Raw genomic sequence first — 21,885 nt, 5'->3', positions numbered from 1 at the left:
TTTTTGAGTTGGAATCTCACTGTCACCCATGCTGGAGTGCAGTGGCATACTCATGGCCACTACAGCCTCAACCTACTTGGCTCAGGCAATTCTTTCACCTCAGCCTTCCAAGTAGCTGGAACTACAGGCGCACACCACCACACCTGGCTAATTTATTGATTTATTGTAGAGATGAGGTCTCGCAAAGTTGCCCAGGCTGGTCTCGAACCCCTGAATTCAGGCGATTCCCTTGTCTTGGCCTCCCAAAGTGCTGGGATTATAGGCGTGAGCCACTATACCCGGCAACTGTCTCATTTAATGACATAATTATTAGCTATTTATCGGGTACCATGCTTTGCAAGTGATTTCCAGTCTTTCTTTTCTGGAACTGTCTTTTAAAGTAACTGAGAGCCGGGCTCGGTGCCTCAGCCTGTAATCCTGCGCCTTTGGGAGGCTGAGGTGAGTGGATTGCCTGAGCCCACGGGTTTGAGACCCGCCTGGGCAACTTGGCGAGATCTCATCTCTACAATAAATCAAAAAATGAGCCGGGCATGGTAGCGCGCGCCTGTAGTTCCAGCTACTTGGAAGGCTGAGGCAGAAGGATCACCGGAGCCCAGCAGGTCGAGGCTGTGATGGCTGGGAGCGGCCACTGCACTCCAGTCTGGGCGGCAGAGTGAGACTCTAACTCAAAAAATAAATAAATAAAATAAAATAAAGTAACTGAGACTGGGAGCAAAGGCTCACGTCTATGATCCCAGCACTTTGGTAGGCCGAGATGGGAGGGTTGCTTGAGCCCTGGAGTTTGAGACCAGGCTAGGCAACATAGTGAGACCTCCTCGCTACAAAAATTCAAAAAATAAACTGGGCTTGGTAGCACACATCTGTAGTCCCAGCTACTTAGGAGGCTGAGGTACGAGGATCACCTGAGCCTAGGAGGTTGAGGCTGTGGTGAGCCATGATAGTGCCACTGCACTCCAGCCTTGGCGGCAAAGTGAGACCCCAACTATAAATAAACAAACAAACAAATAAATAAAGTAATAGAGCACAGAAAGACCTATTCTATGGGCAGGGAATCTCTGAAAGTGGCCCCTGCTGACTCACATGGGGTGTACGCTAGATTGGTAGGGCTGGGATGTCTGGACTTGCCGAAGAAGATCAGTATAAGTATTTCTGTATTTCTGTATCCACGGGCTGAAACTTTCATCGATGGTATTCACATTCATGCCAGGCCTTTAACTCTGATACTTCCTTAGCTAAATCCCCATGGTTCTCACTTTCTAGAAGCAACTATGTTTTGGGCCATCTTTTTTCCTTCAGTTTGAGGTTCTCAAAGGGGGACAAGTAACAGTTCTTCCCATGTTTGAGGAAAGATTTAAATTTGACCTTCCCTTTCAAAAAATATGTATTATATATAGTACACAGATTCCTTCCCACTCTCTAACCTCCCTCCTGCATTCCAACCAGATTTTGGTCTTTTCCAGAAAAGCCAGACTGCATCCAGATCTCCACCACCAGATCTCACCCTCTTTGTTGAGACTGAGGAAGCCACCCAGTCCTCTCTAAGCCAGGGTGCGCTTAATGAATGTGGGCTAAGTTGAAAGGTGGTAGGCGACTGTGCAGCTCTGATTCTTCCTGACTTCTTCCCTCACCCTCCTAGGTAACAGCTTGCCTGATTGCTGTGGCTAAAACAGACCGTGAAGTTCAAGTGCGCAGGGCTGCCATTCATGTGGTTGTGCTGCTGCTTCGGGGACTCAGCCAGAAAGCTACTGAGGTCAGTCCGTCTCCTGCCCCTTGCTGTTTCTCCACTTCTTTGTTTTTTGTTTGTTTATCAGTCTTGCTTTTACCAGGGAAGGCCTCAAAGATGGATTCCAGCAAATAACTCTGTCAACAAAGGTTTTACAGCAGGAAAATGGTATTGTTTGTGTCTTCAGTAAGAGTCTCTATTACCTCTGTCACATACTGGGCAAACTGTATGCAATCTGCTATAGAAAAGAAAAGCACACGTCCAGAGGTGGAGGTTCTGAATCCTGGCATTCTCCTCACAGGGGCAGGTGCCAAGGTGAGCCAGCTGGAACACATTAACCCTGTCTCTGTAGCCTGAACTTTAGTGACTTGTCTTCCTGACTCGTTTAATTGTTCGTGCTGAATTACTGAAGGGCCTCATTAAAGAAGTTTCCTTTCTAGCTGAGTTCAATCCATGAGATTTTAGTTGCTGCATAAATTAAACTTTCTTCCTCCTTTCAGTGGCTTTGGCTGGATTTCTCCCCAGTGTGTGGCCAGTACAGGAAGAAAGTACATATATCCATATGTGTACTAAGAATGGGTGACCTCTAAGTTAATTTTCTTCTTGATTTGAATGGAAACTTATTCCCAGTTGACTTCACATAGAGAGTTTGTATTAATAATTCACCGCCCAGCATCCACAGTGCTTGTCTGTGGCTGGCACATAAGTATTTAACCAAGTGTCAGTGAAATGGTTGTAAGAGTGATTGTTTTGTCAAACACAGGCTTTACTCAAGCCAGAATTTTGCCATATCAAGTTTCTGACACAAGTGTGGACTCAGTCATCCCCTTTCTTCCCTACACAGCCACATTTTCTCTTTAAATACCTGCTTGCTGTCATTGCTGCACAGGGCTAGGCCATTGAATTTCCAAATGGCTGCTTCACTTTGCTTACCCTCAGCTGCATTTCTTTCCCTTCTCATCTGCCTTGAGTAGGATAAAGTTTGGATTGAATGAGTTTATCTGGTAGGAACATGATTCAGCTACAAGTTATAAAAACTCTAACTACAAAGACCTACACAAGTAAGGATTTGTTTTTCTCACATCACAAGAAATATGTAGGTAGGTTTGTTTAGCAGTTCAGTGTCAACAGGACCAATATTTCTATAATCCTCATGGTCTTTGTCTCACGACTACAAGCTAGCTGCTACAGCTCTGGCCATTAAGACTGATTTAAGCCGGGCTTGGTGGCTCAGCCTGTAATCCCGCGCCTTTGGGAGGCTGAGGTGCGTGGATTGCCTGAGCCCGCGGGTTCGAGACCCGCCTGGGCAGCGAGACCTCATCTCTACAATAAATCAAAAAATCAGCTGGGCGTGGTAGCGCATGCCTGTAATTCCGGCTACTCGGAAGGTTGAGGCGGAAGGATCACTGGAGCCCAGCAGGTCGAGGCTGCAGTGGCCAGGAGTGGCCACTGCACTCCAGTCTGGATGACAGAGTGAGACTCCAACTCAAAAAAAAAAGACTGATTTAAATGAGTAAGAGGCCAGCCACAGTGGCCTGTAATCCCAGTACTTTGGGAGACCAAAGCAGGAGGATCACTTGAGACCAGGAGTTCAAGACCAGTCTGGGCAACATAGTGGAACTCTCACTATAAAAAATAAAAATATTAGCTGGTTGCAGTGGCATGTGCTTATAGTTCTAGCTACTTGGGAAGCTAAGGAGAGAGGATCACTTGCACCCAGGCAAATGGGGAAGAATGAGCTGGCTGACTCCTGAGAACTTCTGCAAAAATGGAACTGCTCAGCCGGGCTTGGTGGCTCAGCCTGTAATCCCAGCACTTTGGGAGGCTGAGGTGAGAGGATTGCCTGAGTCCGTGGGTTCGAGACCTACCTGGGCAAGTTGGCGAGACCTCATCTCTACATAAAATAAAAAATTAGTCGGGTGTGGTAGCATGTACCTGTAGTTCCAGCTACTTGGAAGGCTGAGGCGGAAGGATCGCTGGAGTCCCAGCAGGTCAAGGCTGCAGTGGCTGGGAGCGGCCACTGCACTCCAATCTGGGCCACGAAGTGAGACTCCAACTCAAAAAAAAGAAAAAAAAGAAAAAGAAAGAAAAAATGGAACTGCTCAGTACCTAGGAGCACTCACCTGAGGATTGGAGGTTCCAGGTTATTTATTATCTAGGACCTGGATGGGGAAGGAGGAGCATACAGATTAGAACTTGATAATTAAATAATCAAAGAAGTTGCTGTAGAGTACACACTGCCCTTCTTGAGACTCTGCTATACTAGAGGAAGTTAAGGAGAATCAGTGTTTTCATCCATTGTTAAGTCTACAAACCTCTGGCAAATATGTCGTTGTTATGTAAGTTGTTAACAATAGGGAAAAATGGGTGAAATTATTTCCAAATAAAAAAGTATTTGGGGCCGGGCTTCGTGGCTCAGTTTGTAATCCCAGCGCTTTGGGAAGCCGAGGAGAGTGGATTGCCTGAGCCTGCGGGTTCGAGACCCGCCCAGGCAACTTGGCGAGAACTCATCTCTACAATAAATCAAAAATTAGCCGGGCGTGGTAGCGCGTGCCTGTAGTTCCAGCTACTTGGAAGGCTGAGGCAGAAGGATCACCGGAGCCCAGCAGGTCGAGGCTGAAGTGGCTAGGAGTGTGCCACTGCACCCCAGTCTGGGTGACGGAGTAAGACTCCAACTCAAAAAAAAAAAAATCAGTATTTGTATTTGATAGGGCCAGGCTCGGTGGCTCAGCCTGTAATCCCAGCACTCTGGGAGGCCGAGGCGAGTGGATTGCCTGAGCCCGCGGGTTTGAGACCAGTCTGGGCAACTTGGTGAGACCTCGTCTCTACAATAAATAAAAAATTAGCCGGGTGCGGTTGCATGGGCCTGTAGATCTAGGTGGAAGGATCGCTGGACCCCAGCAGTTTGACTGAAGGGTGGCTGTGAGCGTGCCACTGCACTCCAACCTGGGCAACCTGAGCAACGGAGTGAAACTCCAACTCAAAAAAAAGAAAAGAAAGAAAGAAAGAAATGTATTTAGAAATATAAATTACAATACTATTAAAAGAAATTTACAAAACTCAGCACACATACCTTTACTGAGTGAGAATGAGAAAAAGAGAGTAGAGCAGAGGAAAATGGTTAGCAAAGTCAGATAAGAAATAGAAGGAAACTTTATCCAGATTTCTCACATCTGTGTGTAGCCAAGGAAAGCAACCCTTCTTGTCTCACCAGTACTAAAATAATTTGTGGACCTGGAAGATATTTGTCACTTTTAAAACCCGTGTGAATGAAACACCTCCCTACTATTCTCCAGACCATCTCTACTCTGCACTCACTAAAACTTATAAATTGTGCTGACTCACTGAATAAAGAAAAGGAAATGGGAAGGGATGAATGTCTGATTCCTCTTCCTTGTGCATCCTTGAGACCAGGTGTGTTAAATCTTGTAATCGTAGATGTGATTATAATCAGGGGCACCTTAATGAGAAGCGGAGATAACCACAAAGCTTTCAAGCTGGGATTTCTCTTTACGGCTCTGTTTTGCCCCCAGGAACAGCTGAAATGAAAATGCCACTTTGTTGATGAAGTTTTATGGTTTTTTTCCCCTTCTAATCATCATCTCTCAAGCTATACAGTGCCAAAAGATAATACCAGGTTTCGGTGAATTCTCTATTGCTTGTAGATGTCGTCCAAGGACCTCTATGGTTATGGCAGCTTGAAAAGGAGGTAGAGGTTCAGAAGACCAGGAGATAGACTGGGATCGGAGAAGGAAAACATCACTATCCCTAACTCATGAGGCAGTTTTTACATCCTTCCCTTTGAAAGGAGCCAGAGTTTTGTGCAGTCAACACAATGTTCACACTGGAGAGAAATAGTGCATTCATGTTCTTATTGAAAAATTCATTTTCTCTGCTCAGCTTTGTTTTGGCTGTATGGCCATATCTGTTTGTTATATGCCTTAAGCCTAGTAGAAGCCAGAAGGCCAGGCACAGTGGCTCATGCCTGTAATTCCAGCACTTTGGGAGGATGAAGTAAGTCCAGGAGTTCGAGACCAGCCTGAGCGGCATAGTGAGACCTTGTCTCTGCAAAATAAATTTTTTTAAGTTAGTCATGTATGGTGGTGTGTGCTATCAGGAGGCTGAGGTGGATCCCCTGATCACAGGAAGTCGAGACTGCAGTGAGCCATGATCATACCACTGCACTGCAGCCTGGGTGACAGTGAGAATCTGACTCAAAAAAAAGAAGAAAGAAAAAGGAAGGAATGCCCTTTAAACTCCTTCTACCTTACCTTGCTGAAAAACAATACCCAAGTAAGGAGATATGTTCAGACCCACATGCTCAGTTGGCCTTAGCTAAGAACAGCCCTTCTCAGCATAAGCTGTGCGAAAGAATGAGAAAATTGTGCTTAACTCCCCAGGTCTTCCCAAGTTAGAGTTTGCACAGCGACTTGTTTATTCTAAGTATTGTAAATGTTTAGAACATCCGTTTTCATCAATTAATTCTAAAGACAATAATTGGGGCAGTAATCACTGAGCATTAGCCTAACATGGCTGGCCCTACTTCAAATAATATCCAAAAACTCTAGACATAACATAATGCATAATAACAACCATGATAGTAGCCACCTGAATCACTAGAGAGGGATTAGAATCAGGCAGATTCCCATGCTCAGAAGAAATGTGATACACACAGTGAGTTCCCATTTTCTTGGGTTTTAACCTAGGGACAAGATACTTGGTATGGCATGCAGTACAGTAGGGGCACTGACAGACAAATCAGTCTTTCTGGCCTAGAGAACCAGAGAATTGAATCTAGGGAAACCACAGCTGCAGGAGAAAGAAGGGTAATATAGAGAAAAAAAATCCCAAATTCTGTCTGCCTGCTTTTTTGGCTAACCCCCGAACCAAGCAAGATAATTACCTGCTTCAAAAACTAAAACAAAACTGTGTTTGATGGTGCAGGCCTGTAGTCCCAGCTACTCGGGAGGTTGAGGCAGGAGAATCACTTGAACCCAGGAGTTTGAGACCAGCCTAGGCAACATAACAAAACCCCATCTCAAAAAAATTTAAAATTTAAAAATTAAAAAAAAAACAGGTCACTGATTGGAGAAGAACAGAATTCAGAGTCTAAATAATTTAACATTCATAATGTCCAGGATACAATCCAAAATTACCCAATACATGAAAAACTGAGAAAATGGGACATATTCTCAAGAGAGCAGAAAATCAACTGAGACCAACCTCAAGATAATCCTGATGTTGGAATTATCAGAAAAGGATTTTAAAGCAAATATTATAATTATCCTCAGTGAAGTAAATGAAAAATATTCCTGCAATTAATACAAAGATAGGAAATCTCAGCAAAGAAATAGAAATGGTAAAAACAAAAACAAAACAAACAACTAAATAGAAGTTCTAAAGCTAGCCGGGCTTGGTGGCTCAGCCTGTAATCCTGCGCCTTTGGGAGGCTGAGGTGAGTGGATTGCCTGAGCCTGCGGGTTCGAGACCCGCCTGGGCAACTTGGCGAGACCTCATCTCTACAATAAATCAAAATGAGCCGGGCGTGGTAGCGCGCGCCTGTAGTTCCAGCTCCTTGGAAGGCTGAAGTGGAAGGATCACCGGAGCCCAGCAGGTCGAGGCTGCGGTGGCCGGGAGCAGCCACTGCACTCTAGTCTAGGTGACAGAGTGAGACTCCAACTCAAAAAAAAAAAAAAGTTCTAAAGCTAAAACCTACAATATCTGATTTTTTTTTTAAATCACTGAATGGAATTAACCAAGAAGACTAAGTGAATTGGAAGATAGAGCAATAAGAATTATCCAATGTAGAGAATAGAGAGGACTTGGCACAGTGGCTTATGCCTGTATTTCCAGCATTTTGGGAGACCAAAGCGAGATGATTTCTTGAGCCCAGGAGTTTGAGACCGTCCTAGGCAACATAGCGAGACTGGTCTCTACACAAAATCAAAAAATTAGCTGGGCGTGGTAGTATACGCCTGTAATCCCAGCTACTCAGGAGGCTGAGGCTGGAAGATCACCTCACTCCAGGAGTTGGAGCTGTGGTGAGCTGTGATTGTGCCACTGTATTACAGTCTGGGCAACAGAGTAAATCTCTGACCTAAAAAAAAAACAGAAAAAAGTGAGTGATGTGATTTAAAAAAAAAAATTTTTTTTTTAATGAATTATTTGGTGTGACTAAAGACTCTTAAGATCCTAATCCTGTATTTCCCTTGGGAAGGAATGATTTAATATCTGTTAGTGCAGCACTCACGGCAACTTTACAAGACATAACGGCTGGTCTAGGTGGCTCAGCCTGTAATCCCAGCACTTTGGGAGGCCGAGGCAAGAAGATTGCCTGAAACCGTGGGTTCGAGACCCACCCAGGCAACTTGGTGAGACCTTGTCTCTACAATAAATAAAAGTTAGCCGGGCACCTGTAGTTCCGGTTACTTGGAAGGCTGAGGCAGAAGAATCGCCTGAGCCTAGCAGGTCAAGGCTGCAGTGGCCGGGAGTGTGCCACTGCCCTCCAGCCTGGGTGACAGTGAGACTCCAACTCAAAAAAAAAAAAGACATTAACTACCACAGATAGCAAGAACTGGCTATATACAGCAGAAAAAATAGCTGACCTTTTAAAAAATGAGCAATTTGTTATTGACTATAAGATTTATCAAGGTAACTAATTATTGCTATAGCCCTCTACTTAGTTTATTGAAAGTTGACTTCTTAGAATTATGAAAAACTTGAGAACTTTGTACATGAGTTTATAGTGAATAAGTATGGCAGCATTTTATATTGAAACTCCCTCCCTTGATTTTTTATATTAAAAGGTAATTTCCAGAGCAGTTTTTCTTCCTTCTAATCTCTAGTTTTTGATGATAAAAGAATACTACTCTGTCTAGTTGGAGATCAGTAGAAGACTTTATCATTCATTCTTTCAAGAGGATAAAAGTATTAACATCAGGTCATTTCTTTAAAAACAAACAAAACCTAGAGGCATCTTCAAAGGAAAGAGTTTATTTATTTATTTATTTATTTATTTAGAAGGTCTCATTCTGTCACCCAGGCGGGAGTGCAATGGCGCAATCATAGCTCACAGTAGCCTTGAACACCTGGGCTCAAGCAATATTGCCGCCTCAGCTCTGGAGGATTAATTGTTATTATTTTTTTTGAGTTGGAATCTCACTCTGTCACCCAGACTGGAGTGCAGTGACCGCTCCCGGCCACCGCAGCCTCGACCTGCTGGGCTCCAGTAATCCTTCCGCCTCAGCCTTCTGAGTAGCTGGAACTACAGGTGCGCGCTACCACACTTGGCTAATTTTTTGATTTTACCGTAGAGATGAGGTCTTGCTAAGTTGCCCAGGCGGGTCTCGAACCCGCGGGCTCAGGCAATCCACTCACCTCAGCCTCCCAAAGTACAGGATTACAGGCTGAGCCACCAAGCCCAGCTGAGGATTAATTATTAATTGAAGACTGAGTCTAGTTCTGAGCCAAACCCAGGCCTCCACCTAGTAATGATTTTAATTTTCTTCTGAGTCCTATACTGGACTCTGATAGTAGAAGCATCTTCCTAATAATATGAATGGTGGGTTCACTAGTGTTTCTGCAGTTGGAGATTAGTCTCTATTTCTCTGTGAGAAGGAAGGCAAACCTTGACTTAAAAAAGGAAACAGTTTGCATATGATGCTATGCTTTTTTTTTTTTGGAGTCAGAGACTCACTTTGTCACCCAGGCTGGAGTGCAGTGGCACGCTCATGGCCATTGCGGCCTTGACCTGCTGGGCTCAGGCGATCCTCCCGCCTCCTTCCAAGTAGCTAAAACCACAGGCATGTACCACCATACCCAGCTGATTTTTTTATTTATTGTAGAGACAAGGTCTCAGCATGTTGCTCAGTCTGATCTCGAATTCCTGAGTTCAGGTAATCCTCTCGCCACCACCTCCCAAAGTGCTGGAATTACAGGCGTGAGCCACCACGCCCAGCAATATGGAAGTTACTCGGGGTTCATCCAGAAGATTTAGCGTCTGTGTCCTAGGTTCACCTTGTACCAAATGGGAGATAGGACCTAAGGAGGATATAATAATCCTTGACACAGCACAAGTGGCAAGTTTTCATTAAATGGATAGACTGAGAGGAAAGTTTGCTTCCTTTTTTTGGTTTTGTCTCAAAAGTTATTTTGACAACATTTAGTGTGTTTTATGCCAGGGGCACAATAAAGGGGCCCAGTTTCCTTCCCAGATTGATTACATAGACACTGCTCTTTGGAATAGACAGAAAACTCCATGTGAAGAGCAGCAGGAAGAAGTGTGTGTTTGTGTGTGTGTGCGAAGCACATTGCTCAAGATCACACTGCTATTAAGGACAGAGCCTAGTTTTGAATCCAGACTGGCTGACTCTGCTCTACCTGGCTCTACTGTTCCATAACTTTATCAGACAGCTTATTGTTTAAAAGGAACACACAAAGATTATTTTTTAGGCAACTAATTATACCAATAATGAGTGAAAACATACAACAATCAATCACAAATTGAATTTCCTGTGCTGAAAAGGGGTCTCACTATGTTGCCCAAGCTGGAGTGCAGTGCCTAGTCACAGGCATGATCACAGTACCCTGCAGCCTCAACTCCTGGGCTCAGGTGAGCCTCCTTCCTCAGCCTCCTGAGTAGCTGGGACTCTAGGCACCTGCCACCACACCAGGCCCATGCTGAGAAAATTCAAAGTGGCATTCTAGTTAATTGAGTAGATATTGTTATCAAGTGCTGGTTTCTGTTTAGCCTTATTTTTTTCTGTAAGCAGCAAAGTTCTCATCACTTCTCTGTGGAAGGTGCTGCTAAAAAAATTGTGATGACTTTTTACACGTGTTATATATGTATATTTAGAAGCTTGTCTTGTTCTGCTTTGTCTTAAGCCCAACTTCAGTTGCTATCTTTTACTTCCTAAGAGCCAGTCAGACCAGAAGCACAGCTTTTTCATTGCCACACATTAAAAACTGAATGTGTAGTCATTAATGAATGCCTGTTTTCCCAAGGATCTCTACTGTCTGTCAAATATAAGATTTGATATAGGATACCCACCCAGAAATCATATTCCTAAACCCTTGAGTTGGACATGGATTCACAGCTAGATAACCCCGGGGATTTCAGAGGTATATTCATCTCAGGATCTAAGCCAGGAGCCTGAGAAAGCAAGGCTGGAAGGGTGTCAGGAGAGGAATGGTGCCAAGCTGGGGACAGACCCAACCTGAAGGAAGCTGGTGAATAGCAGAAAGGCAGAGCCAGGCCCAGGCAGCCTTCTGCCATGGGGTCAGTCTTCTGCAAGGCCGCTGCTGCTGACCCAAAGGAAGTGAGTGTATTCTGTTCATCAAAAGCATATCAAAAGCCCCCTCTTCCCCTCACCCTGTGTTTTCTTCTCACACAATTTCTTAAATTGAGATATAATTTATAAACCATAAAACTCACCCTTTCAAAGTGTACAGTTCAGTGTTTTAGTATATTCATATAGTGGTGCAACCATTATCAATATCTAAATCTGGAACATTTTCATTACCTCCAGAAAGAAATCTCATACTCAATAGCAAGCATGTCCCCATTTTTCTCTCCCCCAGTCCCCTATCAATCACTAATCTACTTTCTGTCTCTATGGATTTGACTATTCTGGACATTTCACATAAGTGGAATCATACAGTATATGACCTTTTGTGTCTGGCTCCATTCACTTAGCATAATGTGGTCAAGGTTCATCCATGTTGAAGCATGTATCAGAACTTCATTCATGTTTATGACTGAATAACATTCCATTGTATGGATATACCACATTTGTTTACTCAGTCATCACTTGATGATCTCTTGGGTTGTTTCTACTTTTGGGCTACTTTAAATAATGTTACTATGAACATTTGTATACAAGTTTGTGTGTAAACATGTTTTCAGTTCTCTTGAGTATATATCTAGGAGTGAAATTGCTGGGTCACATGATAACTCGTTTAATTTTTTGAGAAACTGCTAGACTGTGTTTAAACCAGTTTTTGTTACTACCAGCAATGTCTGAAGGGTCCACATCTTCATGAATGCTCGTTGTTATCCATCATTTTGATTATAGCCATCCCAGTATATGAGTGGTGAGGCTTAGGTTTGCATTTCCTGGTGGCCAAAGACATTGAGCTAATTGGCCATTTGTATTTCTTTGGGGAAATGTCTGCTCAGTTTCTTGCCCATTTTTTAACTTAGTTGTTTTTTTATTGTTGATGTATTTATTTTTAATTTTATTCCCCCCAATATTTTATTATATAATTAAATTACATATTAGTTATATAATGTATGACATATGTAATTAAATATTATGTAAAATAAATAGAAATTATGTAAATGTACATAATTTTAAAATAGTAGTTTTACAAAGCTTCATTCACCAATCCATAGCTCTGTCCCCCTTTCTCAACCTTCATTCTTACTCCCCATCAGCAACCACTGTCAGCTTATTTTCCTGTTTCTTTCTTTCTTTTCTTTTTTTTCAAGAGATAAGGTCTTGCTATATTACCCAGCTGGAGTGCAGTGGTGGGATCATAACTCACAACTGCCTTGACCTTTTGGGCTCAAGCGAACCTCTTGCCTCAGCCTTCTAAGTACCTAAGACTGCAGGCATGCACCACCGCACCCTGCTAATTTTTTAATTGTATGTAGAGATGGGGTCTCTCACTATGTTGCCTAGGCTTATCAGGTTGATCTTTGAACTCCTGGCCTCAAGTGGTCTTCCCAACTTAGCCTCCCAAAGTGTTGGGATTTCAGGTATGAGCCACTGCTCAGCCTTTTCCTGTTTCTCCAAATGTTAACTTCCATATTTCCAAATAGTATGCCTATCCTGCTGTTTCTTTATTTTTCAGTTCATTTAATGACTTCCTACTAGATCTAATATGTAAGCATGGGTCCCCTCAGTGCTTTTGCTTCAATATTTAAATCTGGAACATTTTCATTACCTCCAGAAAGAAACCTCATACCTAATAGCAAGCATGCCCCCATTTTTCTCTCCCCCAATCCCCTATCAATCACTAATCACTAATCTAGTGGATTAGTGATTGATAGGATGGAAAACCGGCCTGTGTGAGAGGAATGAAGTAGCAGAGTCTATGGATCAGGCTTTGGGTATGGACTCTGGAGCCAGGACATCCAGGATGGTATCCCAGCTTGTCAACCTGCTGGCAGTAAGACTACACAAATGAGTTGACCTCTCTGTGCATCAACTCTCTCATCTATAAAGGGGGAATAATAACTCACTTTATAAGGTTGTTATAAGAATTAAATGAGCTTTTCTGTATAAAGCATTTAGGATATATAGGTTCTCCAAGCTCAATATGTTTAATTATTACCATGCTCTCACAAATATATACATTCTCTTTGCCCATTTCTCCTATTTAGTTACAATTACAGTTTTTGTTACATCAGCACTCAGTGTTTGTTAATATTAATATGACTGTAACTATTATCTATAGCTATGCCATATATTATACTATGATCATATTTCCTTTCTTTTATGGATTCTGGGTTTTTCTGGAGTTAATAAGTGTCTCAGGTCTACATATGTTACTGTTCTGTGAGCCTATCATCAGTTCATCCTCAGTCTCTGCTGAAAGTTTGTAAATCTCATAAAAGGTTCAAACACATCAAGTAATCTAATAGCTTCATCTTCTTGGAGGCATGCCTCCTACAATCCTTCATCTACTTGTTCTTGTCTGGACTAGTTATTTTCTAAGCCTACTGCAAGATTTAAGAACAGAGCACTTAAAAGCTGATGACACTCTGTTTATAAGTACTCATTTATGGACTAGTGGACTTTATAAGAGGGTGATGATCTGGCCAGATGATTTCACTGGGAGATTCCATACTGTGATTATCTTGAAGTCTCTTGGGGAGGATTGTCGGAAAAGAATCTTCTAGTCTCCCATACAGAGGATAGAAGCCTGACTGCAGGGTTCTGGAAGATGCGTGGAAGGAGGAGGGTGAAGGTCTCACCGTTCAGTATATAGACTTTCACTTAATCCTCCTGTTTTTAGTGTGGTGCTCTCATCTGAATCTGTATCTATTAGCTGCCTATCCAGAATCTCTCTGATAGGGCCCTCCAAAGGGTAAACTCCAGGCTTCTACGGTGGTTGTGGAGGGGCAGTCACTGGATGCAGAGAATGGAAGAGGACTCCAGGGACCTAACTACTACCCAGACATACTTTCAGCCAGAACTTCTGTCACTCTGATCTTGAGAGGCATGCTGCCATCAACTCTTGAACTTTTCTGAGTTTCTTTGGTGCATTAGGCTTTTTTCTGAGCTTCTTTGGTTTAATGAATCAATCAGTTATCCAGACCAGAACACTTTTGCAAGTGAAAAAGGATATTATTCATAATTATACCAGGTCATCACATGCAAACTGTACTAGCCTGTGCAAATTAGCTCTATGACCCTAGGATTCCTCCATTTGCTTTTGTTGCCGTTGTCTTGTTAGTTCTTTTTGTTCTGATAACTTACTGCCATTTTTTAAATCCTTTTACTATCATTTTAGTGGGGTTTCAGAAGGGAGCAGTGGTATGCACATACGTTCGATCTACCAGCTTTCTTTCTTTCTTTCTTTCTTTTTTTTGAGAAAGCAGGATTTATTGAGAAAAGCTCCCAGAGCAGGAGGGGACCTGAGGGCATTGCCCAGTCCACCAGCTTTCAAAAGACAGCCTCCATTCTTCCCTCTTTATCGATGGAGAAAATAGGTATGAAGGGCATATATGACTATAATCAGAGCTCTTTGGTTTTAAGAAATAGCAATCTACTCTAAACTAGCTTAAGCAAAGGGAACTTTTTAACCTGTTACAGCCAAAGAAGGGCTGAACTACCATGCTGTGGGAAAAGCAGAGGTGAAGCTGGTGGGTTAGTGACTCTTAGAATCACAAATTGAGGCCAGGTATGGGGAGAGGCTGAGGCAGGAGGATTGCTTGAGCCCAGAAGTTAGAGACCAGCCTAGACAATATAGTGAGACCTTGTCTCTACTAAAAGTTCGCTGGGCTGGGCTAGGTGGCTCAGCCCGTAATCCCAGCACTTTGAGAGGCCGAGACAAGTGGATTGCCTGAGTCCGCAAGTTCTAGACCAGCCCGGGCAACTTGGCAAGACCTCATTTCTATAATAAATCAAAAAATTAGCCGGATGGTAGCACACACCTGTAGTTCCAGCTACTTGGAAGGCTGAGGCAGAAGGATTGCCTGAGCCCTGCAGGTGGAGGCTGCAATGGCCGTGAGCATGCCACTGCACTCCAGCCTGGATGACAGAGCTCTGAGACTTCAACTCAAAAAAAAAAAAATTTTACATTTATCTTACAAAATTGTTATGAGAAAAATTTTCATGTTAGCAAGTAAAATAAAGAGTTTCTAACCTAAAAAAAAAAAAAGTTAGCTGGGTTTAGTAGTGTGTACCCGTAGTCCCAGGCTGAGGCTAGAGGATTGTTCAAAGTTGATGCTGCGGTGAGCCGTGATCATGCCACTGCACTCCAGCCTGGGTGACAAAGTGAGGACCTGATTCAAAAGAAAAAAAAAGAAAAGAAAAACAATCACAAATTGAAATACTCCATCTCTTGTCTCTGCTTCTCTTGTGTTTCATTTATTCCCCTGTAATGGAGTCCAGTTTTCTTTCTTTGGCAACAACATGACATAACCACTGATGGTGGCCCAGTGTTACATCTTAAATCCAACACTCAGATTCCCTCAAATGCAAAAATTCTAGAGAGGAGACTTAATGCTCCAGCTAAGCTCACATGTCCATCCCCAGATCAACCAATTTGACTGGGCCACGTGGGGTATCATGGAATTGCTGGCTTATGTAAAGTCATGTTCTGCCTTTACCACAGCCATTTGTGAGAGGTCAGACTGGGGTTGGTGTCTAGGACTAGGGGATAATCCCTTAGACTTCCTCAACAATTACTAGGCCAAAATCTAAATGTTAGCAATGAATTTGGGAAGTAAACCTAGGACTCAGTACCTCACTAAACTATAAATACTCAACCTTTTCTAGTGATAACATAAGTGTCAGTTTGGAAGCCCTAACATTTAAAACTGCTCCCTTTCTGTGTCATCTGCATAATCATTTCCATAGATCTACATATGTTAAAACTTGGTTTGTCTTCCTCTTCTGTATCAAATTTACGACATTTTTCTTTTCTTTTTTTTTTTTGAGTTGGAGTCTCACTCCGTGGCCCAGACTGGAGTGCAGTGGCATGCTCCTGGCCACCGCAGCCTTGACCTGCTGGGCTCTGGCGATCCTTCCACCTCTGCCTTCCAAGTAGCTGGAACTACAGCCGCGTGCTACCATGCCTGGCTAATTTTTGATTTATTGTAGAGACAAGGTCTTGCAAGTTGCCTAGGTGGGTCTCGAACCCATGGGCTCAGGCAATCCACTTGCCTCAGCCTCCCAAAATGCTGGGATTACAGGCTGAGCCACTGAGCCCGGCCGATATTTTCTTTTCTGTAGGATAGTTTTCTCCTTACCCTTCTCTCATTTAAACATTTAATCCCAGCACTTTGCGAGGCCGAGGCAAGAGGATTGCCTGAGCCCAGGGGTTCAAGAGCAGCCTGGGCAACTTGACAAGACTTCATCTCTTTAAAAAACTAGCTGGGCTGGCCAGGCTCGGTGGCTCAGCCTGTATCCCAGCACTTTGGGAGGCTGAGGCGAGAGGATTGCCTGAGCCCACGGGTTCGAGACCCGCCCAGGCAACTTGGCGAGACCCCATCTCTACAATAAGTCAAAAAAAACTCGCTGGGTGTGGTAGCGCGCACCTGTAGTTCCGGCTACTTGGAAGGCTGAGGCAGAAGGATTGCCAGAGCCCAGCAGATCGAGGCTGCGGTGGCCGGGAGCGGCCACTGCACTCCAGTATGGGCGACAGAGTGAGACTCCAACTCAAAAAAAATAAACATAAACATAAAAATAAAAACAACAACAAAAAAAATTAGCCAGGTATGGTGGCACACAACTATAATTCCAGCTACTTGGAAGGCTGAGGCGGAAGGATCGCCTGAACCGAGCAGGTCGAGGCTAAGATCATGCCACTACACTCCAGCCTGGGTGACAGAGTGAGACTGACTCAAAAATAAAAGTCACAGAATTTTAGGATGTCAGAACTAGGAGAGGTCTTACAGACTATTTAATTTATATTTAACAAAAATTTCCCTCTGCATACTAACTCCATGAGTTGTGCCTTTGAAATAAGGTCATCATGGTCAAATAAGTTTAGAAAATGCTGTGTACAACTCTATATTGCCTTCTTGGAGATCCGGTGCATATCAGCCAATTAAGGCATTTGAGAAGTCCTGCAGCAAAGAAGGCTAGCAATTTCCTAAATGTATTTACCAAGGCACCCTTTTTTTCATCTTAAGCAGGCCAAGTAATACTGTTCCATGGAACATACTTTGGGAAATAATCCAACCATCTTATTTTATGAATGAGGAAACTAAAGCTCACAAAGAAACAGTGGTTGTAATTTTCCAAAACTAATGCCAGGAAGAGTTAGCACTCATTTCCAGTTAATACTGGTAACTTAATGTTCGCCAAGTGCTAATGAAATATGGGACTTCCCCCCCCACTTCCTCTTATTTAATTCACTTATTCATCTTGTTCATCTTGAACAAGTCTGGTATGGGTATCCAGGGTATCTCAGGTAACATAATTAAGGTGAGTTGGAGCACAGATTAAGCATCAGGTTTGGGAAAGTCTGCTTGTCAGCCTCTTTCTCTCAATCAGATCCAGAGTACTTTTGTTATAACAGATTATTTTAACAAGTATTTTGTGTTGCTCCCTTTATTCTCCTAAAATAAAATGTATAGTTTCTTAACCTATATGCATATTTTTAAACAGGTATAATCCCCAAACTGTAATATAAAGAAGAAATAAAAGGATAGTAGTTTATAATAAAATAATATGTATTTTAATGCGTCACTTTCTAGGCCAACTCTAAGATATAATGACCTGTCCAGTTGCTCTAATATAGACAGTCACTATAAATGTGGCTGCTACAAATGGAAATAGATTTAAATGCCTTATATTGGCAACTCAGAAGTACCATGAGTGACATTAATAGGCTGATTTTTCAAAATGGCAAGCTGCTCTTTGTAAACTTTCCAAATAAATCAAAATCTTCTCTTTCAGTATATATGGTAGTTGCATTCCTGAAAAATAGAGTATAAGTTAAAAAAACACAAAAACACTTTTATTTAGCATTTACTATATGATCTACATATGTTAAAACTTGGTGCTTTATATGAATTCATTCACTTCGTCCTCATAATCCATTTAGGTAGGATTAATATCCCCATTTTAAACGTGAGGAGAATCAGGCCAAGAAGATATGTAACTTGCTATTAAGTGACAGAGCAGTAGACAAACCCAGGCAGCATGGCTCCAGAACTCAAACTCTCATCTTCAGTGTCACTGTCACCAGAAGAACTCAGAAACTGAGTCAGCTGGGCATTCCCTGCACAGATCATGGCTAAAAGAAAGCTACTTCAGACCTGGAAACCATGATATCCAAAAGGCCAGACTGCATTGTTTCATTGTATTTATTGTCAACCCAGGGGACTGATGGAACAGTGACAGGAGAGTGTTCGTGCTAGCCTTGGACCCAGGTGTTCTGACCTCTCAGGACCTGCCAGCAGGAACTCTTCAGAGAGCAGAAGCAGGAAATGACCCTGGCTTATTGTTTTTGCCCTTCCTCATGTTCCTCTAGCGCTTGCCAAAAGCATACTTCAACCACAGACTCCGCCATCCAGTAACTTCCCATGATGTACACAGAACTGAAAAAAGCAGGGAGCAAAGAAAAACTGGAGGAGACCAGACTCCATCAGGGAATGAGACTTGGGACTTGCCACGCTGGGGAATGAGACTTGGGATTTTTCCTCCTGCCCTGCAGCCAGATACTGGAATTCTTGCTTCCTCAGAGGGTGATTATGCTGATAACCAAATGGGCCTCTGGGTTGCAAAACTCATTTCTTTGCTCTATCCTTTGAAAGGGAGGAGTTCTGACTAAGAGTACTCTCCTTGGGGTGATGCGAGATGACAGTCTGGGTTGATGCTCTGGGGTCTGTTCCAGTTCATTGCTCATCACCCCATGGTTTGCTCCTACAAATCTGCGCCAAATAAATTCCATGTCCTCTGAGGTTTGGTGCTTAATAATAATATAATTAGCATTTATTAAGGGCTTATCGTATGCCAGGGAAAGCACTAAATTCTCCACATTTATTGTGGGTTTGTTTTTTGTTTTTTTTTTGAGTTGGAATCTCACTCTGTCACCCAGGCTGGAGTGCAGTGGCACGCTCATGACCACCACAGCCTCAATGTGCTGGCCTCAGGTGATCCTTCTGCCTCAGCCTTCCAAGTAGCTGGAACTACAGGCGCGCGCTATCACACCTGACTTATTTTTTGATTTATTGTAGAGACAAGGCCTCACCAAGTTGCCCAGGCCAGTGTTGAACCACTGAGCTCAGGCAATCCTCTTGCCTCAGCCTCCCAAAGTGCTGGGATTGTAGGCTTGAGCCACTGTGCCCAACCAGTCCATACAGTTTCTTGTGCCTCAAATGCCTTCTTCTCCCTCGCCCATCCATCTGATGAGCTTTTATTTATTCTTAAGAATGCCACTTAAGTGTTATACTCCATGTAAAAAGCCTTTCCTAGTTTCTCAGATAAAATTAGTCCTTGCTTCCTTAGGCTACAGTGCTCGATATACAGGCCCAGGATTAGAGTAGATACTGTAGTGATATTTTCACATGTCTGGTGTCCACAGGAAACCTTCAGCCCTTGAATACTCCATTCACTTTTATATTCCCAGAACCTAGCACATTGCCTTGTCTAAGAGAGCATGGTATCATTTCCATAAGAAGCATGGAATACTTCTCGTGAATCTCTTTGTACCCACTTTTGCAACAGACTTCTTAGATCTTAAACTGGGACTTCCAAACTCTTCCAGTGTTCAGGTTTCCCAAGAGCTGAAATTGTCTGAACAAGTTCTCTTAAGGAGGGAATTTTGCCTGCTTACTTGGAAACACTTAAAGTTTTTTTTGTTGTTGTTGCAGTTGGGTTGTAGAAATCAGCTGGGAGAAGAAGTCCTGAGGCAAAGTGACAGAATGAATATTGAGGCTCAGCCAGAATCAGTCTGCATTTCAAAATATGGCTTCTACACACACACACACACACACACACACACACACACACACACACACACTTCTTTAGCTGTCATAATGTATTTCCCTTAATTCCTCCCATCCAGGCAGAGGTTCTGCCATCATGCTAGCTACCCTGGCGACAGAGGCAGCTGCATTTATCTTACCCCTTCATTTTCCAGCAGAACGTGTGTCAGTAGCCTCTTTCTCCATCACATGCACATGCTTAAGAACAAATTTTTAAAACGTCTTTTGGGGGAAATACAACTTAATTTATGGGTCAAAAATTATTGTAACCACCCCCATTATGGAAAATAAAAACTTTATTGTTGATAATTAAGAAAATTCCAAGAAGTGCAATAGGTTGTGTCCAAATCACTTTGCCCCTGTTATTGTTGCTTAGATTTTTCATGGGCAAAATTGTGACAGTGACCTCTACTTTTGAAAACATGACATATCTCTAAATCTGCTATCCAGTGTTTTTTCTACCATCCTGTACTACTATGTCCTTATTACTAGAGTTTCCTAGAAAGTACTTTATTATTGTTAGGTTGTTAGTCACCTGAGGAGCATAAAAAGCAATTAAAAAAAAAAAAAAGAAAGCCTGAACTTCAACTTCTGAGATGCTGATTCTTAGGTGTGAGGTGAGACCCAGGCATTGTAAAAGTTCTTTGGGGGATTTTGATGAGTAGCAAGGTGGAAAATCACTAACTAGAATGATGGTATCACTCAGAGACAGTGGTACATGCTCTGGGCAGTAGAGTCCTTCTTTTCTGGTGGGGTGGGGGTTGCTTTTCCAGTCTGGTCCACAACATATATAGATTAACACATGCTATAAACCCCATCAAGGCCTCTGGTGTGTCAGTGACTCTGGTTTTTCTGGACTTTGACCCAAACTCTAACACCTTATGTTCCTGAAGCATCTTGCACAGAGCATTGAATTCCATGAGCAGATGCCTAAGGCCTGCCGCCTGCACATCCCCCATCCATACATAAAGGCATGGCCAACTCTAGCTAGACCTGAAGCTGGGTGATTCAGGGTGCCCCAAAGCAAATGGCAAGCCAAAGGAAGCCCAAGCTGGGGAGCCAGCTACGAGCCCATCTGCTGCTCCTCCTCTTCTCTCACCAGCCAGGCACCATCCAAAGAAACAACTTCAGTGGTACAGAAGAAAAATCAGAGTCTCTGCATGGTGTCATCCTGCATATTGGATTGCCTGGTAATGCATGTGTTTAAAAGCAAGGTATGCAAAGTTAGACCTAACAGATATAGGTTTGAATTCTACCTACTTGCCCTTGGGCAAAGCTCCAAACCTCTCTAATTTATAAACTGGGGCTAATAATGCCTACTTTGAGTTGGGCATGGTGGCTCATGCCTGTAATCCCACTTTGGGAGGTTGAGGCAAGAGGATTGCTTAAGCCCAGGGGTTCAAGACCAGCCTGGGAAACTTGACAAGCTCTGATCTCTACAATAAGTCAAAAAACTAGCCAGGCGTGGTGCACACCTGTGGTTCCAGCTACTTGGAATGCTGAGGTGGAGGGATCACCTGAGCCCAGCAGGTAAAGGCTACAGTGGCTGTGAGTATGCCAGTACACTCCAGCTTGGGTGACAGAGTGAGACTTTGACTTAAAAATAAATATATAAAATACCTTCTTCATAGAATTGTTGTTGTTGTTGTTGTTATTATTATTATTTGCTTTGTTTTAAGTCAGAGTCTCACTCTGTTGCCCAGGTTGGAGTGCAGTGGCACACTCACGGCCACTGCAGCCTCAACCTGCTAGACTCAGGCGATCCTTCCGTCTCAGCCTTCTAAGTAGCTGGAACTACAGGCACATGCCACCATGCCCAGCTAATTTTTTAAAAAATTTAAAAATAAGCCAGGCATGTTAGTGCATGACTGTAGTTCCAGCTACTTGAAAGACTGAGGCGGAGCTGGGCTCGGTGGCTCAGCCTGTAATCCCGTGCCTTTGGGAGGCTGAGGTGAGTGGATTGCCTGAGCCTGCGGGTTCGAGACCCACCTGG

At 43.1% G+C, this 21,885-nt stretch overlaps 1 protein-coding gene across 1 annotated transcript in view; it reads left to right on the top strand.

Annotated features, from left to right (window-relative positions):
- TANGO6 (transport and golgi organization 6 homolog) overlaps positions 1 to 21,885 on the top strand; it is a 237,730-nt gene that overhangs the window by 200,234 nt on the left and 15,611 nt on the right. The window contains exon 17 of the mRNA XM_008070045.2: positions 1,637 to 1,750. Coding sequence (XP_008068236.2) covers positions 1,637 to 1,750 — 114 coding nt within the window. The remainder of the gene's footprint in view (positions 1 to 1,636; positions 1,751 to 21,885) is intronic.

The sequence above is a fragment of the Carlito syrichta genome, unplaced genomic scaffold, assembly GCF_000164805.1.
Source record: "Carlito syrichta isolate Samal-C Ts95f unplaced genomic scaffold, Tarsius_syrichta-2.0.1 Scaffold312739, whole genome shotgun sequence".
In the NCBI taxonomy this organism is placed as follows: Eukaryota; Metazoa; Chordata; class Mammalia; order Primates; family Tarsiidae; genus Carlito; species Carlito syrichta.
Note: the sequence above shows the minus strand (reverse complement) of the source record. Positions and strands in the feature narration are given on the sequence as shown.